We start from the raw sequence: 17,525 nt of genomic DNA, 5'->3' as shown, positions 1-17,525 counted from the left end.
GGGAAGGAAATCTGCCGTCCTTACCTGGTCTGGCCTACACGTGACTCCAGACCCACAGCAACGTGGTTGACTCTTAAGTGCCCCCAGGGATGGACAATAAATGCTGGCCCAACCAACGATACATCCCACGGACGAATGATTTAAAAAAGGTCTTGGCTACTCGTCTAAGTGAGAGTCGACAGAGGGGAATCGAACCCGCAATTCCATTCCCCAAGGTGCCAGTGGCGCTAACACATGGGCAATCTGACAGAAAAAGATGAAGACAGAAGAGCCCAGTTTATGATGTCCACCTGCATGTTTATTCTACAGTACAAGCAACATAAATACGGACCATCCCACAGCTGCTTATTAAACTGGCAATCTGAATATACAGTGGCCCATTCAGACCACTCCTGACAGCGGGAAAATATACACAAATGAGATTTTATTTCTTGACGTAACTTGAGCACAAACAGCAGTAACATTCTGACCAGCCAAACGTGAACTTCAAACATCCGACTTCCGAGCAACACAAATACAATATAAATAAAAGATGAGTAAAAGGAGAATTCTCTGGCAGCGACTATAAAAGCAGGACTAACTGAATGAGCACGGTAATTGAACAGACAATGTTGTATACAGTTACACGTGGCAAGGTTCGGATTTGACCCAGTTGTGAAATACTGTTGCGAGTAGCAAGAATGCACAGTTCATTGGCTGTCACTGGGATTTCAGGTATAAAGTGTGAAGCTTCAGAGTCTGTTCACTCGAATTGTTAAACCCCTCAGTGGGAATTGATGATTCTGTCCTGTCAAAATCAGGTTGTGTCTCGGGGAACGGTTCAAAAGACGAGGTGAGCTCCTTTCTGGCAGCACAAGACGTCATTCTGGCAAAGAACAGGGACTTGCATCTATGTGGCGCCTTTCATCATTGCAAGGCTATGGATTATCTTTGAAGCGTAGCCACTGTTGGAGCATAGGAAACGCGGCAAGGCAATTTATGCACAGCAAGATGCCACTAACAGCAATGTGACATTAGCCACATAATCTGTTTTGCTTTTAGTTCTGTGGGTTGAGGGGTAAATATTAGCCAGGATATCGGGGCTGTTACCCCTGCTTTTCTTCCAAATAGTGCCAGGAGATCATTTGCACCCTCCCGTGAGGGCAGACGAAAGTCTCGGTTTTAATATCTTATCCAAAAGAAGGCACAGCTGACAGTGCAGCCCCCGCTCAGTGCTGCGCGCACCCACAGTGCCTTTGGGGAGATCCAGGATTTTGACCCAGAAAATGCGTCTACTGCCCTTTTCCTTCCAGGCGGGAAAGGTCGCAGGTTTGGAAGGTGCTGCGGGGCACCTTGTAAATGCTGCCGCTGTGTGTCGGAGACGGAGGGGGTGAATGTTTAAGATGATGGATTGGGTGTTGATCATGCGGGTTACTTTGTCGGGGTGAGAGCCAATGAAGATTGCCAAGACTGGGCCAATGGGGAGCCACGTCAGAGGGGTTGGAGCAGCCATTTTGAAGATCAGGAAACTTACCCCTGACGGGTTTTTCTCTCCTCGCCTCTCATTTATATAATTTTAATTTCACTTTGTTTCTGCGTGATATACCTTATTCTGTGTATTTTACTTTCGTTATTTTACATTCTTTCCATCCTCCATCCAATGTCCTACCACCTAGATTGGAGCTCGGGGCCACAGTGGACTCTGAGTGGCTGAAAACATTGAAGCCAATTAAGGGATTGGACGTTGTCGGGTCAGACGCCATCTGACTGGGCTGCATAATCAAGAGGGGTCGGAGGGCGGAATCAGCCAACTCAACAACAACTTGCATTTAAATAGCATCTTTAACGCAAAACGTTCCAAGGTGTTTGACAGGACGCACCAAACCTAGGAGATATTAGGCTATGGTAGCCATGGCAACAACTTTGGCGCTTCCAACCTGAAACAGGTTAAGATCTGGGCCTTAACCCAAGACTAATTATATCAAAAATAATGGGATTAATTGGAGAACCCTTTCTTCAAACCAGCAGAGGGATGGTGGGCTGAATGGTCTCTTTCGGTGCTGGCAGGTTTTCTGATTAAAGACAGGGTGTGTAAGTAGTGTCTATGGATAGAAGACTAGTTCGAGCCTCAACAATAAACTGGGGAACCACCAACCTCAAGGTTTACTAACTTGATAACAAAGGAGCCAATAGGCCCCCAATTACGGTGGAATCCAACACAACAATCGCATTTGCGTAGCACCTTTAACATGTATAAAATGTCCCAAGGTGTCGTTATGCATTACAGCAGAACTCTAAAGCTGCGGGGCTGGGTCTGTAATAACCCATTTGACAAATGTCACCTTCACTGTGGAAACATCCATCTTCCGAGCACACTGTTTACGAGAAACCTTTCCCAACCAGCCGCCCTGGTGTCAAAGAGGCAAATCCAGAGCATTACCTCACAGTGGGGGGACAGCAGAACAAGCTGAACCATGGGAACGAGGTAAGGTTTGGATGGATGCCGAGGAAAGGGCTTCACACAAAGAGTAAGTAACATTTGGGAGAGTCTCTCAGAGTTTACCAGAGGCAAAAAACCCCACCTCAGATTCATGCAAGAAATATGCGTCTGCAAACTCTGGCGAAAACTTAATACGGGCATCAATGGAAAGGTAAATTGGACAGAGTGTATAACAATCCACCTCTTACCATTTTATTGAATCGTGGAATTCTTACAGTAAGTCCATTTGACCCATCATGCTCTGCACTAACTCTCCGAATGAGCATGTCACCTGCCTTCTCCCTGTAACTCTGCACATTCTTCCTTTTCAGATAACAGTCGAATTTCCTGTCGGTCGAACCTGCCTCCACCACACTCGGGCAGTGTGGTTTCTGGATTCCATCCACTCGTTTTTGCTTATTTTACTGATCACTTTCAATCTGTGCCCTCTCGTTCTCGATCCTTCATTAGTGGGAAACAGTTTGTCCCCTTCGGCTCTGTCCAGATCCCCTTGTGATTTTGAAAAGATCTTGTCAAATCTCCTCCTTGCCTTTCCTTCTCCAAGGAAAACACAGTCCCACCCTCTCCCTCATCCCTGGAACCATTCCCATGAATCTTCTCCGCACTCTTTCCAATGCATTCAAATCTATCCTGAAGTGCACCGTCCAGAACTGGACACAACATTCCAGCTGTCACTGTTCAGGGCTCCAGCCAAGGGCGAGTAGGAGGTTGTTTTTGGTCAGATGGATGAGCTAAGGTGTACCGCAATGGCTTACCTCAAATGCAGCTACGCTGTGACCTTGTTGGCCTTCGATCCCCTACCCTGCGATCTATCCCGGTCAGTGCTTGGCTGGTCCTATTTAATACTCCCCTCTCACTCCGATAAGCTACATGGGCATTCCAATCATAATACTGTCGAGTTCAACACCTTTGAGCCTGTGTCTGGTGACTGGCTTTTCAGCTTCCGTTCCTGGCCACCAATACATGGACCACAAGTGCGTGGAACCAGGCACAGAACGGGCTGGTGCCTCCCAGGAGAGCCTGACCTCCAAACATCTCGGGAACACCCTAGCCACTGGACCAAGGCCTCCGGCTCTGCCGGGGCACGATGGGACGGCCACCCCTCATTAAAGAGAAACAAAATCACGCAAGAGGCGAGGCCTCTCCCACTCAAAGTTCCATCTCAGAACCCATCGAACCACAGTGGAAATCAGTTACCCTCGATCCCGAGGGAGCGCGTCAGAGGGAGAGAGATGACATCCCTGGTGGCATGTTAGGTACAAGGACTTTCACAGGGAGGAGGCCATTGGCCTCGATGTACAGCAAAAATGAAGGGTTTTGGGGCGTTAGAGTAGCGAGAAGACTATTTTCCAGTCAGGACGGGCAGGTTCCTTGCAGGTTAAAAGTGAACTATTGTGCTTCATAAATATAGATTCCTTTTTTCCCCCCATTGTGTTTTTGTGTGTTTCCTTTTTTATTTACATAATTATATCATAAACTCTTCCCACTCTTCCCAGCCATTCCCGGACGGCTTGGCGAACACGGACGTCAGTAACGTGGCAGGTGAGCTGGCTGACGCTCGGGTACACTGAAGGCTGGAGAGCCGTGAAGGTCTGATCCGGCAGCAGCTGGATCTGGTTGAGGACAGTGAGTATCATGTTGGTCCAGGCCTACACAACAGAAAAGCCATTTTAGTCAGACAGCCCCATGGCCCAACAATTTACATTCATCTAGCGCCTTTAGCACAGCAATACCTCTCAAGGTACGTCACAGGAACAGGTGGGGACAGGCGAGAAGGTTTGGTCAAAGTGCCCGGCTTTAAGGAGGGGAGAGAGAAAGGGTGAGGGAGGAATGTCCATACTTTAGGGCCCGGGGCGTTGAAGGCAATGGTGGTGCGATTGAAATCGATATGCGCAAGAGGTCAGAAATGGAGGAGCGCAGAGGTCCTGGAGAGGCCTCGGGCTGGAGGTGGTTACATGGATAGGGATGGATCAGGCCAAGGATGGATTTGAACACAAGGAACTCTGGAACATAAATGTATTTGGTCCCCTGAGGACATCCGTCAGTAATTTCTGGGGGGGGGGGGGTTGGTTCCGGTTTCTTCGACTACAGTTACAGTGGAAGATCAGCAGAATCCCTGGATTCATCGTCCATCCCTATTCGTCCCAAGAAAGTGGTGGGAATTATACCTGAGCAATTGTTTTTGCAGCTGAGGGACTTGCTACGGATGATCGCGTCCTTCTGCTAACGCCTGGCTTCTAATACAATCAGCGTGGACTTCATTGACTATCTCAGAGCTTCTCCAATGCTGATTTACTGCCCCTAAAAACAAACGGGAGGGAAGTCCCTGACTTGAAATGAAAAGTTTGGTCCTTTCTGCCAGGCCCAGACACGAGCACAGGATGGTCGGGATTAAAGAACAAAGGCAGGGAGGTATTTGGGATCGGGCGGGGCGGGGGGGGGGGGGGGGGGGGGGTGTTGTTGTACAGACCCAGGATTCTAAGACATTCGACATCAGTACTGTACCTGCATCTGGGCCTCAGTGTCACGGACAGAGACACTGTGGGAGCTTATTGTGGAGCCAGAGCGAGGCCGCTTGTCCTGCCTGAGCAGCTCAGGGCCGGCGCTCAGGGAATGCCTCATTTGGCCCTGGTCTAACAACTGTTGAGGCCGTTGCAGGGGTGAATCTGGACATCTCCCGGGTGCTGCCTCCCCCTTCTCCGACTTCCCGTCCTTGGCAAACGAGGCCAGGTTATGCTGCTGTTTGCGCTTCTTGTACTCGAACACGAGCTTGTTGATGGTCTTGTCGGTGGCGATGGTGTAGATCTTGTTGCCGGCGCTCTCCCACCATTCCTTCCTCTTGCCTTGCTCCTTCTTCTCCACGTTGGGGCTCAAGGGGGCGCTGCCTGGCCCCTTGGCCTTCCCATCTTCCGCCGCCTGCTCCTTCCCATGACACTTGGCGCCCTCTTCCGAAGGGGTATCCTTGCCCGACATGCCCCCGGTGGACGGGGTGGAGCCTTCGGAATAGCAGGAGGGCAGAAAGGAGAGGGGGTCACCTCTCATTGCCAGGGGTTCCTCTGCCAAGCTCTCCAGGTCAAGGTGCAACTGGATATAGTTATTACAGAGCTCCAGACACAGCTTGTGCAGCCTCTTCACCAACCAGACCCAGTCGGCATTGCTGACAGGCTGGATACTGAGAGACGGCACTCTCGCTCGCCACTGCCTCTTCTCCTTCCCCCTCGGAGGGCTGACTTGGGCCGTCTCCTCAAAGATATCCTCGTCCTCCGAGGAACATTGCTGGGAAGAATCTGTGCTCAGCTCTTCCTCCTCGTACAGAATCTTCTTGACCTGCTCGGCGGTTATGTTCTCCTGATTGGTCAGGATGGCATAAACCAAAGCCTGAAAGTAAATGTTGAAGCTCATCGCTGATTGGCGGTAGAGGTTGGCAGCCCCTCCCACGCCCGACACCTTCATCAGCAGGTACTTCAGCCCAGGCCTGGTGTCAAACTCCCTGGCCGTTCTGTAGGAGTCCAAGAGCAGATCAAAGATGACAGCCAGGTTCTGCATGGAGATGTACCTCAGGAAACTGGCAGGCTTGGTTTCTCCGAAGGCCACAGTTCGGTCTGAAGCCTCACTTGGTGTAGGACCTTTGACAAATTCTTCAAGCAGAACGTCATATAGATTCTGAAGTAACACCTGGTGGGATAGCAAACTCACCACTATTGTCCGGAATGGAATGCTGTGGATTAAAAGACAGAGATTTAGGCAGGAACGCACACAGTGTAAGGAAGTGCAGCAGGAAGTGTGTGTGTGTACAAAGTACAAATGTATGTATAATGTGGATAAATGTGTGCATGGGTGTATGTATATATGGAAAGAAGTGTATGTGCATGAGTGTGCATATATGTGAATAGTTGTGTCAGTGTGCATGGCTGTATACATGTGGATATATATGTGGATAGATGTGTGTGTGCATGGGTGGATATATGGATAGAACTGTGTGTGTGTGTATATGTGGATATATGTGTGTGCATGAGCGTGTGTATATGTGGATTGATGTTTGTGTCCATGGGCTTGTGCAGGGGTGCATATTAATTATGTGTCTCTGTACATAGGAGTGTGTGTACATGAATGCATGTATGAGCATGTACATGAGAACGTGAAGTACACGTGTTGTGTATATGTTTGTGCATGTACATGAAGCATGTGTGGTACATAAGTGTGTGTGAATGCACGTTTGCGTGTATGTACATGTGTGGGTGTGTTTGTGTGTACATGAGAGTGTGCATATGTCTCTATATGAGTGCATACATGTATGTGTGTACTTGTGTTTGTACATGAGCGTGTTTTTGTGTGTGTGTGTGTGATGTGTGTATACGTGTGTGTGTGTGGTTATGTGTGTATATGAATGTGTATTTGTGTGTGTGTGTGTGTGTGTGTATTTGTGTGTGATTTGACTGCATGTGTGATGTGTGTATGCATGTGTGTTTGTGTGTGTGATACAAATGCATGTGTGTGATATGATGTATGTATGTGAGATGAGTATGTGTGTGTGTATGATATGAGTGCATGTGTTTGTGTGTGTGTGATATGTGTGTGTGATATGAATGCGTGTGTATGCGAGATATGAATGCCTGTGTGCTTGTGTGTGATGTGTTTGTGTGTGTGTGATGTGTTTGTGTGTGTGTGATATGTGTGTGTGATATGAATGCGTGTGTATGCGAGATATGAATGCCTGTGTGCTTGTGTGTGTGTGATGAGTGCGTGTGTGATGAGTGCGTGTGTATGTGAGATATGAATGCCTGTGTGCGTGTGTGTTTGTGTGTATGATATGTGTGCGTGTGTTTGTGTGTGTGTGAGATGAGTGAATGTGTGATATAAGTATGTATGTGAGTCTGAGATAGTTTATAAGGACAGGGGGTTGGGAGGGGTTTTTGAGAAGATGATGATGCCGATTTTGAAAGGGAGGTGGCAGCATGGGAGGAGAGGAAGGCAATTGCAAACCAACAAGTGAAGATGGAAAGTAACTACACCAATGTGTTTCTATGTTTCCATAATAAAATGCAGAATATAATTAAACACATGTGGACCATTTTGAGGGATTATGCTGTTTATTCTCTGCTTCTATAACGCATCTACAAAGCACATTCAGACATTGTACCCAGATCTTGCCACTAGATAAATGCAAATTGTTACACAGGTATAAAGAATCAAAGGTTATCGAGGGTGGACGGGAATTTGAGGCCACAAATCAGCCATGATCTTATTGAATAGTGAAGCAGCTTGGAGGGGCTGAATGGCTTAGCCCTGCTACCAATTTGCATGTTCATATTAGTCAGCACATCAGGAATCACGCCGCTGCATTTCTTCAAATTGGTACCTGGAACCTTTCACATTCGTGGAAGGCAAATAGTCGGAATTCTCCGACCGTTGGGATTCTCCGCTCTCTCTGGCAATGCGGCCCCGCCCACACGTTCCCTGGCGGCATGGGGTGGCTTCAATGGGAAATCCCATTGAGAAGCAGCAGGAATCCCGCCGCCAGCGAACGGCGCATTGCCAAGAAACACACAGCTGGGGGAACGAGAGAATGCAGCCCAACATCTCCGACAGGGCAGCACTCCCTCAGTGCTGCACTGGAGTGCCGGCTAGCATTTTATGCTCACGACCTGTAGTGGGACTTGAACCCAGAACCTTGAGACCCAGAGGCGAGCGTGCTACCCACTGAGCCGCAACTGAAACTCATAGACACCACATCCAAAATTACGTTTTTTGCGTCTCCAGGAAAAAATATTATTGGCACATTTTGACCAGACATCCACCAGTAGGGGGAGGTGGTGGTGGTGTAGTGATATTGTCACTTGACTCGTAATCCAGAGACCCGGGGTAATTCTCTGGGGACCTGGCTTTGAATCCCACCACGGCACATGTGACATTTGAATTCAATAAAAATCTGGAATTTTAAAAAGTCTAACGATGACCTACCGTTGCTTTAAAAACCCGGTCAGATTCTGACCTACATGTGACTCCAGACCCACAGCAATGTGGTTAACTCTTAAATGTCCTCTAAAAGGAGCGAGCCATTCAGTTCAAGTGCAATCAGGGACGGACACTTCCCAAGAATGAATAAAAATATCGTGCACCCAATTTGTCAACAGGTAAGAGCTCTGATGTGCACCGAATCAAAATAATTAAGTGTGTGATTTTTTCCCCCCCCCTGAAATATCTTCGCTATTTGCGTTTCTTCCCTCACCCTCCTCGCTTGGTGTTTGGTATTGGACACACGAGATGGGCCGGAGATGGTGCAAAATAGAAGGGATGGAGCAGTAGGCGCAGGATTTCTCCAAACCTCCAGGGCCCCCGTACGATGAAAATTCACTGCTTACCCTATTTTCCTGTTCGACAGTCAAGCATGGGGAGAAAGAAGCAACAGGAGGGAGATTAGTACAGTGCAACCTGCAGGAATAATCAATACCAGACGCCAAGAGAAGGTTAAACACTAACTGACATGAGCAAAGATTAGTTGGAGAAAACGTATAAATTGAATAAGGTGGAAAACGTAGCATTTGACACCAAAAGAAGATTGAACACTACTCTTAGTGCTTAGTATCATTGTAAATGCAGAATCCCTTTCATCTTAAAATTTATATTTTGCACATTTTCTTATTTAAATACAGAATAGCAATGCTCGTAGAATCCCGACAGAGCCATTTAGGTGAAGGAGACCATTTAGGCTTCACCGACCCCACTGAAAAAGCACCTTACCCAGGTCCACACCCTCGCCCTATCCCCGTAACCCAGTAACCCCACCTCACCTTTTGGACACTAAGGGGCAATTTAGCATGGCCAGTCCACCCAACCTGCTCATCTTTGGACTTGGTGTAATTGAATAAAGACTTAAGACAAGACAGGATGGAACAATAATTATAATTGCAGAAATCAAGAATTCCTATTCCGATGAGAGACATTAGAGGGATATGCATTATCCCAGGATATTGTGAAGATTATCATAATCACCAAATTCATGGCTCATATTAATATCTGTGGACTATGGGCGACACGGTGGCAAGCACGGCTGTCTCACAGCGCCAGGGACCCGGGTTCAATTCCAGCTTTCGGTGGCTGTCAGTGCGGAGTCTGCACGTTCTCCCCGTGTCTGCGTGGGTTTCCTCCGGGTGCTCCGGTTTCCTCCCACAGTCCAAAGATATGCAGGTTAGGTAGGGGTTACGGGGATAGGGTGGGCGTGATGTAGTCTGCTCTTTCGGTGGATCAGTGCCAACTCGATGGGCCAATTGGCCTCCTTCTGCACTGTAGGGGTTCCATGGTTCTACGGTATAAATATTAATTGTAGGAATACAACATTCAGGTTGGAGATTGAAGTGTTAGGTGTAAGATAAATGGTAATACTTGGTGGATGAACTGGTACACAAAACAGGGATGATTTACAGTTCAGAGTGTTTATTCCTATTGTTTAATGAGGAAAGTTTGGAGAAGTTACGTTTGTAACCTTAGAAGTTTAGAAGAGTAAGAGGCGACTAGATCGAAACCTTTAAGATCCTGAGGGGTATTGACAGGATGAATGTGGAGAGGATGTTCCCTCTTGTAAGAAAACATAGAACTAGGGGCCACTGTTTAGAAAATAACGGGTCACTCATTTAAAATGGAGATTTGGCAAAACAATTCACTCCGAGGGCCCATGAGTCTCTGGAACTCTCTTCCTGAAAAGGTGGTGACAGCAGAACCTTTGAATATTTTTGAGGCAGACGTAGATAGATTCTTGGTAAGCAAGGGGGTGAAAGGTTACCAGAAATGTGGGCTGGGCGTTACTATCAGATCAGCCAGGATCTGAACGGCATTTAGCTGGGGAACTGCAGGCAGTGAGTCTGAGGAGCACAGTTCTGTTTAAGGGAAATTTAAATCATTCAGGTGGACCCTGGAATCAAAACAATTGGTTTTGACGTTAAAAGTTAACCAATCAACAAAATCTATCAGAGAGCGCAGCTGACCTCGGTTGCCATAGAGATGGGAGGCGGGTGGGATTTCGCCAAAAAGTGATGTTGGGCCCGATCTCAGGGCCACACGGCACCCGAACGTCAGCTCGCCGCGATGCAGTGCGGCCGATAAAAGCCGGGAGACCCCGCTCCCGGGATCGACCAGACTCGCAACGCCTCGCGAGATCTAACGTTGCGGATGGGATCACCTTTTGGCAAATCTGCATATTAAAGCAAGACAGCTAGTCTCACTGTAATGTGCAGATTCCCGAGGTACCGGAGGCTTCGGGATTCATCCCCTTCGCCTCAGAGATCTGGGGCGAGAGCCATTCAGTACTGGTCCCGGCAAACGGGGACCAAATTGAACAGCATTTGTGGTGTCTCCCAGGGGATTGGAGGCTCCCTGGCTCCCTGTTGCATGACCTTTGGGTAGGATGGTGCCCTGGCACTGCTGATGCCAGCCTGGCACCCTGGCAGTTCCAGCTGGGTGTGGGGACCCTCCCCTGGTGCTTGGGGGGGGGGGGGGCTGGGAGGAGATCGGGGATTGCTTCGGGGGCCTCAGAGTTTGGGACACCATTCGCTACCCTGGGGAGTTCTGGTGAGCGGAGCACCTCGGTGTACAAAATGGGGCTAGGGCGGCCTTGGCCGCGCTTTCCCCGCTGAGGCTCCTTACACAGCACAAGTCGCGATGAATAGAAATTCAGGGTGGACTCTTGTTGGAATTCTGGGAAGCTGCCTGTGGTATTTTCCCAGAAGCTCTATCCAAAAACATCCACGTTGGTGGCCGTGGGTCTGCTAAAAGCTGAGGAGCAGCTGTAGCTGAGAAACTCGAGGGCGGTGAGAAATCAGGAGTATTTCTGAGGGTCAGGCATTGAGCAAGAATGGAGTGAATCCCGCGCCTGAGCTGAGAACTCCGCAGCTCTGAGGTTTGAAAGAGAAACTGGAGGATTAGTCAGCGAAAAGCTGAAGAAGGGCCCCCATGAAATTTCATACCATGGAGAACAACGGGAAGACTGAGGAGAATGAAAGTGAACGGCAGAGGGTCTAGAACGTTCTGCCTCCGAGCATGCTGGAATTTTCAGGATTATGAGGAAGAAACGGCACTGAAGGAAAGTGTGAGCTGGTCACCTGTCTGTGCATCATCCCGGCAGCGCAATCCCCCCCCTCCACACCAAAGCGTGTCCGCGTGTTTCTTTACCTTTTCTGCGTGTGCCCATTGGGTTTCTCGTCTGGCGGCAGCTCGATGATCAGCACGCAGGACTGAGCATGCTCAAAGCCTTCCCTGTTGTTGGGGGTTTTGGCAGAGCACTGGGTGTCCAGCAGGAAAACCTGGAGCGGAAGATGATTACAGTCAGAATATACCGGACCAAACAATGGCGTAGAAACAAAATATTTAAACAAAATAGTTTCGCTGAATGACAGAAGTGGCTTGTGGGACCGCATAGCCTGTCACCTCCTGCTGTCTTCTCACTCACATCAAAATGGTGGAATGAAGAATTATGTTTCCCAATCAGGAAATGCTCAGTGCCTTTGCAGCCCCCCCCCCCCCCCCCCCCCCCCCCCCACAAACCATCACAAAGGCCTGCGTTGACGTGTTACCTGCTGTGCCATCGCCCGGATTCTCCAGTACTCGGCCTCCGCACTGGCGGAATGCAATGGAGCTGCCACCTTCACCTCACACGCATCTCCGCTGAAGGTGTCCGAGCCGCTCTGGAAACAGGCCAGCAGGTTCTGAAAGACAAGAGTGAACCGGGGTTAATATAACCCCAAACATCTGCCCAGAATGTTAAAAAGGGGGACACTTGTTTACGCACCAACCTCATCCCATCTCGAAGCCCTTCAGGTAATGGTGCCTGACTGTGGTTATGGAGGCTAATCGGGCAGTACCAACAATGGATGGCAGGAAGCTGAGCCAGCCTGACAATTAGCTGCGGCTGGGGTCGTCTGAGGAAGGATTGAATCTTTCAACTCCTTTTCATCTTTTAAACATCTTGCACTTCTTTCTATTCAGGCCTCCTGAACATCCCAAATTTTCATCGCTTCACCGACTTCCCAACTTCAGTTGCACAAGCTCTGGAAAAGGAAAGTGGGAGCAGGAGAGGGCCATTCAGCCCCTCGAGCCTGCTCTGCCATTCAGCGGGAGCATGACTCATCATCTGCCTCAATGCCATTTCCCGTGCTTCATCATATCTCTTGATATCTAGACATCTATCGATCTCTGCCTTGAATATACTTAATGACCGAGTCTCCACAGCTCTCTGGGGGTAGAGAATTCCAAAGATTCATCAACATCTGAGCAAAGACATTTCTCCTCACCTCAATCCTAAATGGCCTGCCCCTTATTCTGAGGCTGTAACCCCCCCCCCCCCTCCCCCCGGTTCTAGACCCCCTCCCCCTTAGAAAGGGAAGATGACTGCAAGAATGTGGAAGAAGCTCAGGCTCTTTTGAAAATGAAAAATGAAAATCGCTTATTGCCACAAGTCGGCTTCAAATGAAGTTACTGTGAAAAGTCCCTAGTCGCCACATTCCGGCGCCTGTTCGGGGAGGCTGGTACGGGAATTGAACCGTGCTGCTGGCCTGCCTTGGTCTGCTTTAAAAGCCAGCGATTTAGCCCTGTGCTAAACCACCTTCTTTTAAGTTCTAGAATTCATTTCAATTGCTTCTAAGGTATCTCCAATCAGAATTATTCCTTGCTTCAGAACAGAATTTAATTTTGTCTGCGATACCTCCAATCCCCAATTTTACTTATATTTTGTGGATGTTGGAACACCAAAGAGTGCAAAATATGCCTTGCTTTTGATATTTCTGTTCAGGTCCTCTTGAATTTGGGAAAATGTTCTTCAACTACCTGAACAGTGTCTTCAAAATAGAGCTTCGCCGTTAAGCGTGCTGAAGAAAATGGACTGGGTAATGGGAGATCACAATGAATTAAAACTAAGAAAGCTTCTCATGTGGAGAACATCCTCTGCGGGTGTCATTGTGGACAGCAAAGGTTGGCGATCCCTCATTATTGGGCCTTAAACATATCCTGTAAATTAGTCTTTGCTTATGAAATGATTGAAAAGTCAGGCATTAATTAAATTAAAAGTCAGGGAGCAACAAGCAATGTGGATAAGGGGGAACCTGTAGATGTGGTGTACTGGATTTCCAGTAGGGGCCATATCAAAGGCTGCTGCACAATGTTCAAGGGTGAAACTTAGAAAGTATTAGCGATGAGAATTATCGATGTGTTTAAAATGACAAAGTTTCTGAGATTTTACTACACAAGCTAAGAGCTCATGATGTAGGGGGCAACATATTAGCTTGGATAGTGGATTGGTCAACTAACAGGAAATAGAGAGTAGGCATAAATATTCCAGGTTAAGCAGCGTTTCACTTGCACCTCTTTCAATCTGGTCTATTTCATTCGCTGCTCCCAATGTGGTCTCCTCTATATCAGAGAGACCAAACGCAGACTGGGTGATCGCTTTGCTGAGCATCTTCGGTCTGTGCGCATTCAGGACCCTGACCTTCCTAGTTGCTTGCCATTTTAACACAAGGCCCTGCTCCCATGCCCACATGTCTGTTCTTGGCCTGCTGCAATGTTCCAGTGAAGCTCAACGCAAACTGGAGGAATCACATCTCATCTTCCGGTTAGGTACGCTACAGCCTTCCGGCCTGAACATCGAATTCAACAACTTCAGATGATCAGCTCTACCCCACCTCGACCCATTTGTTTTCATCCCATTTCATTTTAATTGTCTTTTACCATTTCTTTCTCTCTTGTCTTTCTTTATATATATTTAGCCCCCCCCCCCCGACACATCTTATCCACCTTCCCTTACCCTTTCTCTCCTTTGCTTCCCCCTTCCCCTGCCCCCACATCAACATCTGTCACAGTTCACCCTCTGATGTTAGTTTCCCTGCTGTTTGTTCTCTCTGGGGACTGCCATTAGCACTCTTTCTCCTTGGTTTCTGTGGCCATTAGCACCCGGTTTCCCCGGGTTTCTGTGGCTATGACTCATCTTTCATTCTCACTCCACAGTATAAATATTTCCCACCTTCTCTGTCTGTTAGCTTTGACAAAAAGTCATCGGACTCGAAACGTTGGCTCTTTTCTCTCCCTACAGATGCTGCCAGACCTGCTGAAATTTTCCAGCATTTTCTCTTTGGTTTCAGATTCCAGCATCCGCAGTAATTTGCTTTTATAAATATTCTTCCTTTACCTAGCAGAACTGGTAAGATACCTTCGCAAGTATGAAACACACCCAGGAAAGGGAGTAAGTCTGATTATATCAGTCGGGCGGTGTGACTTAACCAGCCAGTTACAGGGGTCACAGCTCGAAGAATTCAAGGGTTAGCTGGATTAGCCCGAGGGCAATCTGTTATTTACTGGTACCTAGTACTGTTTCTGACTTTCTGTCTGGAGATCATCATCGTGACATCCTGTGTAATGTGTCACACGCACTTATCCATCTCATCTCCACCTTCCTCCAGGCGGATCTTTCCCAATTCCACCTGTCACAGCCCATCCAAAACATTGCCACGATACCCGGCACTGCATCTCCCTTCTCTGTCACTCCAGCTGCCAACTTTCATTGGTTCCCCCCATTTCTCAATACATTAATACATTAAGTCCTAGAGTCACTAAGGAGGAGAAATCTCAAGCTTTTCTCTGTCTACTTTACTTGTTCCCCTTAATATCGTGAAGGTTTTTTAAAAAATATATTTTTATTGAAGTATTTGTAAAATTTTATACCAATAACAGAAAAAGAACAGTCAACATTAACGTGGTGAAAAAAAATATAGACATTTCCCCAATCGGCTCTATCTTCACAGGCCACATAGAATAACAGAAAACAACACTTACCCACCCCCCTCCCTCGGAAAGCTGCTACTGCCGACATTTTAAATTTCTCCAAGAAAGTCGACGGATGACGGCCACCTCCGGGAGAACCTTAGCGTTGACCCTCTTGAGGCAAACTTTATTTTCTCGATGCTGAGAAACCCAGCCATATCACTGACCCAAGTCTCTACACTTGGGGGCTTCGAGTCCTTCCACATTAAAAGGATCCATCTCCGGGCTACCAGGGAGGCAAAGGCCAGAACGTCGGCCTCTTTCACCCCCTGAACTCCCGGGTCTTCTGACACTCCAAAAATCGCCATCTCTGGACTCGGCACCACCCGCGTACCTAGCACCGTGGTCATTGCCTTGGCAAACCCCTGCCAGAACCCTAATATTGTGAAGGTTTTGATTAACCTCCCATATTCCAGGGACTATGATCCTAGTTTGTGGAACGCAGCCGTCACTGTGTTTCTTCAGCAACTTATGCTCAAAGCGCGAATGTTAAATAGAGGCTTTGGCAGTACCTTCACTGGCTCCAGTGTAACGGTGAAAGCATCTTGAAGTGCACAGCAGGCCAATCTCCACATCTCATCAGTGAACACGGGTCCGGCTGTAACGAGGACGTACCTGGAACCAAAGTGACAGCAAAGCTAAACGGCAGAACCAGCAATGATTCAAAATCAAGGCAGCCGAGAACCACACACAAAACCTACTACGTACAACTTGGGTTCCACGCGCTGGGGTAGGGGCTCTGCCTGTGAGCCGGAGGTTCCGGGTTCAAATCCCACCCCAGGGCTTGATGGCCAAGGAACGCAGCCAAAACAGGTTCTGTATCAACTTGCAACATCCTTCCAACGATGGCTGGCAGTAAGAGAGGGAGGGACTCCTGGTCAGCCATGTCTGATGAAGCGTGGCGCCCCTTCAAACGACAAGCCTCTGGTGACAAGCTTAGCCATCTATTCCATGTAATGCTCTCTGTATGCACGGATGGCGATGTCTTTGTAGTTGAAGTGATCAGAGAACATACGACTTCGTAAATGAACAAAACCGTTTATCAACTAAGCAAAACTAAAGGGTTTCTAAGATGTCTACTATGATTAGGGCTGGTTTAGCACAGTGAGCTAAATAGCTGGCTTGGAAAGCAGAACAAGGCAGCAGCGCGGGTTCAATTCCCGTATCGGTCTCCCCAAATAGGCGCTGAAATGTGGCGGCTAGGGGCTTTTCACAGTAACTTCATTGAAGCCTACTTGTGACAATAAGTGATTATTATTACAATTGGATACTTTGGCTAAATACAAATAACTATGATTAACTAGTATTAATTACTATTGACTCAGGAGCGATATGCGACTGGACTCTACGCCTGCAATCCACGTTCTACCTCACATGTGTCTGTCTTCCACTAACGCTCTCCTGTCACCACGCCACCTGTGGTTGGATGCTAGAATTGTAATCTGTGCATGCAAGCACTAATGTTTATATACAGATGATAGTTCACATATAATAAGAAGTGCTTATTGTCACGAGTAGGCTTCAATGAAGTTACTGTGAAAAGCCCCTAGTCGCCACATTCCGGCGCCTGTTCGGGGAGGCCGGTACGGGAATTGAACCCTCGCTGCTGGCATTGTTCTGCATTACAAGCCAGCTGTTTAGCCCACTGTGCTAAACCAGCCCCTATCATCACATTCTAGGAAAAACCTTTCCACAGGAAATGATGGAAGTCTCCCTTGTGCACAATCTCAACTGCCTGCAAAGGTAATATTGGGAGGGACATTAATCCTTTCCCCCCCCCCCCCTATTTATTCTTTCACGGGATATGAGCATCTGGTAAGGCCCTTGAACTACGGGGCTTGCTCGGCCATTTCAGAGGCAGTTAAGAGTCAACCACATTGCTGCACATCTGGACTCATCTGTAGTCCGGACGTGGTAAGGATGGTCCTTGGTGAGCCAGAGATGGGTTTTTACAACAATCAGTAATGACCACCATCACTGATTTGAACTTCACCAGCTACTAGTGCCCCCAGAGCGTTAGGTTGGGCCTCTGGATTACTAGCCCAGTGACATTACTGGCTGCTCCTGCTCAGTTAGTTCGGTTGAAAATATCTCCTGAAGCTCGGGTAGAACGAAATGAAATGAAAATTGCTTATTGTCACAAGTAGGCTTCAAATGAAGTAACTGTGAAAAGCCCCTAGTCGCTACATTCTAGCGCCTGTTCGGGGAGGCTGGTACGGGAATTGAACCGCGCTGCTGGACT

The 17,525-nt window shown here is 48.0% G+C and overlaps 1 protein-coding gene across 1 annotated transcript in view; it reads right to left on the bottom strand.

Moving 5' to 3' along the window:
• Positions 1 to 276: 276 nt before the first annotated feature.
• Positions 277 to 17,525, bottom strand: part of arfgef3 (ARFGEF family member 3) — a 363,850-nt gene continuing 346,601 nt past the window's right edge. Inside the window, exons 30-34 of the mRNA XM_072513502.1 lie at positions 15,796 to 15,898; positions 12,046 to 12,177; positions 11,645 to 11,775; positions 4,985 to 6,197; positions 277 to 4,128 (exon numbers count right to left, since the gene is read on the bottom strand). Of these exons, the coding sequence (XP_072369603.1) occupies positions 3,937 to 4,128; positions 4,985 to 6,197; positions 11,645 to 11,775; positions 12,046 to 12,177; positions 15,796 to 15,898 (1,771 nt within the window). The 3' untranslated portion in view covers positions 277 to 3,936. The remainder of the gene's footprint in view (positions 4,129 to 4,984; positions 6,198 to 11,644; positions 11,776 to 12,045; positions 12,178 to 15,795; positions 15,899 to 17,525) is intronic.

Source organism: Scyliorhinus torazame, chromosome 1 (assembly GCF_047496885.1).
Source record: "Scyliorhinus torazame isolate Kashiwa2021f chromosome 1, sScyTor2.1, whole genome shotgun sequence".
NCBI lineage: Eukaryota > Metazoa > Chordata > Chondrichthyes > Carcharhiniformes > Scyliorhinidae > Scyliorhinus > Scyliorhinus torazame.
This window is presented reverse-complemented; position numbering and strand designations above follow the sequence as displayed.